At 37.9% G+C, this 4,123-nt stretch overlaps 1 protein-coding gene across 7 annotated transcripts in view; it reads left to right on the top strand.

Moving 5' to 3' along the window:
- The window catches only part of MTMR3 (myotubularin related protein 3), a 150,476-nt gene extending 147,136 nt beyond the window's left edge, over positions 1-3,340 (top strand). For 5 of the 7 annotated variants that reach the window (XM_077461210.1, XM_077461213.1, XM_077461212.1 and 2 more), the window contains one exon: positions 42-3,340. In XM_077461210.1, the coding sequence (XP_077317336.1) occupies positions 42-198 (157 nt within the window). In that variant the 3' untranslated portion in view covers positions 199-3,340. The remainder of the gene's footprint in view (positions 1-41) is intronic. The other 2 variants (XM_077461216.1, XM_077461217.1) reach the window with 1 other exon arrangement.
- Positions 3,341-4,123: the final 783 nt, after the last annotated feature.

Here is a 4,123-nt window from a genome sequence, read left to right as displayed (position 1 = left end):
TTAGCTATTAAGCATCTGTTTGTTTTGTTTCCCTGATAAAGGAACTGTGGCAACGTTTTCTGCTCGAGCTGTTGCAATCAGAAGGTCCCTGTTCCAAGTCAGCAACTTTTTGAGCCGAGTCGTGTGTGCAAGTCATGTTACAGCAATCTTCACTCCAGCCTGGAACTGGAAAATCCCATCACTGCTACTTCTAACTAGGCAATCAACCTTCCGCAGAGAACGATTGAGGCCAGCCATGTATGAATCTGCTGAAAGAGAGCAAGTTTAACATTGGACAACAAGCTACCAATTTTAGTGACTGCCCTGTTTATGCCACTCTACATACTTTCGTTTGTTTATATCGGAGCAGTGTTTGGGTCTTGATGCTTTCAAGCTTGTCTAGGACACTTCAGGAGATCAGAACATCATTTCTTGAAGGACTGAGCACATCTCAATCTATAAGTGCAATGCACTCTTTTTTTTTTTTGGATGAAATATGGCATGTCTGCACCTTTTAATCCACATTATGGAACACATGTAGATGTTATAGTATGGGTATCACACATTAAGTGTGAAGCAAACGTTTTTTGTTTTTTTTATGTTGATTCCCTTGGTACTCAGGACAGGGACTCCTAAACATGGGCTGTGGTGAAATAAGGCACTGCATATAGGGCTTGTATATTATAAAATAAATGCTGACAGTACACAAATGGCCAAAGTAAACACAATAAGTGCATCAAAGCCTGGTGCATTTTATTGCATGGTCATCTCAGTTTTCCAAGTTGTGTGCTGGCACTTTATAGGGTTTAGCAAACCTTCTCTGTAGTCGAGCTGTATCCACTATAATAATCTGACCAGCATAGGGAAAGTAGCCATGTCTGAACTCCATTAACCAAGTGGAATGGTCCTCGAAGGAAATCTTTTCTGAGTGGAATATGGAGGCTGGCATTGCTGACTTCTCATATTGCAAATGCTAGTTGCCTAGCTGTCATTCTGTCCCTTTTTGGCTTTTATATATCCATTCATCAATTCAGAACAAAGTATGTAGATAAGAAGCTCCAATTTTACTCTTCTTCTTATATGCATGCTTTCTAATGGTCATCAACTCAAAACTATTGAAGCAAGTGGGTCAAAATAACAGCCATGCAACTTGAATTTTTCAGAAGGAAATCAAAATTTGTCTTAGGAAGGGTTTAACTTGCATCTGTTTTAAGGTATTGTGCGTCCCTAATATAGCTAGCCTACTTCCATCCCAGTCTGAAGTGTCCGGTTCAGAATCTGTGTTTTGAAAAGCTTTGAAATGCAGGAAAAAGGCTCCTCTGTATGTGCTGTGGACATTGTATGACAAATACAATTTACCGGACCTACTGTCTTTCGAGCAGCCTTCTTAAAGAATACTTCTGCATTCCCTAGTTGGCACACACTGCTCTGAACATGGATTTAACCTAATCCTGTGTGTTTTATATTTGTTCATCCAACAGCTGCAACAGACGGCATGTGATGTAGGAGGCTAGCAGGAGGCCACCTTGCCCTGAAGTCATTCTGCAGGCCTTCGCATTTTTAATACTATTTTTTGTTTTCAGCTACTTTTGTAAGCTAGCAGCTAAGAGTATTACCCCAAGTGGGAGTTTTAATAATAAGCTGTTGATGCTAAACTCCCCTTCCCAGTTATTGTGCTATCCTGCAGAGACTCGGTGTTATGCTGCAAGAATGTTTAAGCACCTTTTAAAATAGGCTCCACAGGGTGATAAGAATAGGTTATCATAGACTACTTCTTTAGTAACCCTTAATATTACTGTGTTTTTCTACTCCCCCCCCTCTAGTACTTGAGCACACCATGGGTTACAGTCATAGAAAATGTTATCCAGTGTAGAGCCTAAAATATATTCCTAATTATTATTATATTTTTTTTTTTTTTTTTTTTTTAGTACTGTGTAACTGATGCCATGATAAAAGTATTTGAAAAGGCTTAAAACAATTTAAAGGCTGTGTTAGGACAATTTATTTTGCACTTCATTATTTTTGTATAAATATTTATTTTTCTCATTTTTTACCCACTTGAGTGCACTTAATTAGCAAACCCGTGTTGTAATGTGCCCTGGGAGGCACCTGCAGGGGATGGGAGGGCTAATGAATTAAGTGGGACAGTAGGATAATGTTTTTTCTATTGCAGTGCAACAGAAGCCCTTCAGCACACACAGGGCTATGAATGACCAGAAGATGTGCTCAAAGTAGCTTGAATGATAAACTTTGATATAAGGTAGTTAAAAGTCCTGAGAACTAGGCATTTTAGGCTCAGCATGAAGACATAAGATGTCTTGATGCTTAGTAGCAAGCCATGAATACGTTATGGTGCATATATAAATTTTGTGGTATAGAATATAATTTTGCAGCTTACAATTGCAATCAGGGGACGATCACAACATAGAACATACTTAAAATAGAGGCTGAATGAATGCATGACAGGGTAGCAGCCAGTCTACACTGATAAAGAATTCTCTGAGAGAAAGAAGGAAAACCAAATTTGGCTGTCGAGTGCACCACTTATACTGTTAGGGAATAAAGGATGTATTAGTGGTACATACTTTAAAAAAAAATATATTCTCCACCTGGTGGTAAAGGTTGTTATTAACATCAGATAAATGCTGCCAGGCTCTGACCATTTTTTCTGCTGGCATCAGTGGCATTCTTAACAGGTCCTAGATTTAACACAACAGAGCTTGGTGATCTGCCAATATCCCACATACTCTGGTCAGTTAAGCACTCCCCCTTTTTTGTTCTGTTCTTCTTTTATAAGGAAGCTGACATCTTAGCTTGTGAAAAAAAAATATATATATATATATATATATATATATATATATATATATATATATATATATATATATATATATATATATATATATATATATATATATATATATATATATATATATATATTTCATATTCTCATATCTAATTTTTCACATCTCAAGCTCCCCCTTATATCACAGCGATAAAGAGCTATTTTTTTTTTTTTTTCTTCTGTCAAAGCAAGAGGTAAATAATTTTAGCATTGTTGACTATATAAATAAAGTTAAATTGACATGTTACTGGCTGCAGTGAAATATATAAGGGTGTGATTTGCATTTTGCTCATGCTGCCTGTTTGTCTGGGTCCGGTGACCTTTTTTTTTTTTTTTTTTTTTTTTTTTCTCTTCCCCTGTGGGATTGTTGCTGCCATTTTAACTATTTTGTTGCCCATCCCTCAAATTATTGGGTATGTCCCATGATTAAGGTAATAGAATAAATATATATATTTTTTAAAGGTAAGGTAATAGGATCTTTGATGTAATGTACCTGTAAATTAAATATTTTGAAGCATCTCCCCTTTTTTTTTTTTTTCTTTCATTGGGCGTTCCCTGCAAAGCTTTCACCAGGGTCCAATCACCTGAAGTAGCTAATTCCTGTACTGCTGGACTGGAAGTGTGGGACTAGCCTGGAATGTGACGTTTTTGAACGATGGGTTCCCCTTGTTTAAAACGTCAAGTGCTAGTAAAAGTTAGCCGCAGAGTGCTTTCCAGAGCCCTGGTACCAGATAAGCACTTGTCTTGTTTATGAAGACTCACTCTGTTGAGTAGGACAGTTGGGCTGCACAGCTGCTGCCTACTTTACTATGCTGAGGGGCTGGTTGACGTCGTCCTCTGGGTGGAGTGGCGTCACTTATTTCCCCCCCAATTCAGTGTAGTAGAAGCAATGTTCTGCTGCTCCTGTTTTTCAAAAGCCCCACATGGAACACTGGTCCATTCCTGCTGCTCACCTATAGGACCTGATCAGCACCAGCCATCTGGCCCTCATAAGTCACCAACTGCCTGGCCTTGCCTCCTACCTTTAAACCTAGTTGCATTACCGCCACATGATCACAAACATCTCTAACTACAATCCAAAAAAGTTAGGACGCTGTGTGAAATCTACTTAAAAACAATGCAATGATTTGCAAATCTCATAAATCCATATTTTAGTCACAATAAAAAAAATATTGAATGTTTAAACCTGAGAAAATTACCTTATTCTTTTCCTAAAATGGTACATTTTGAAATTGATGGCAGCAGCACCTCTCAAATAAGTTGTGACAGCGTCAAAAAGCTGGCAAAGTGGTACTAACAAGG

This window comes from Lithobates pipiens, unplaced genomic scaffold (assembly GCF_037356315.1).
Source record: "Lithobates pipiens isolate NorthernLeopardFrog02 unplaced genomic scaffold, aLitPip1_a1.2 Scaffold_3, whole genome shotgun sequence".
NCBI lineage: Eukaryota > Metazoa > Chordata > Amphibia > Anura > Ranidae > Lithobates > Lithobates pipiens.
The sequence above is the reverse complement of the archived record's forward strand: the minus strand, read 5'-3'. Positions and strand labels throughout refer to the sequence as shown.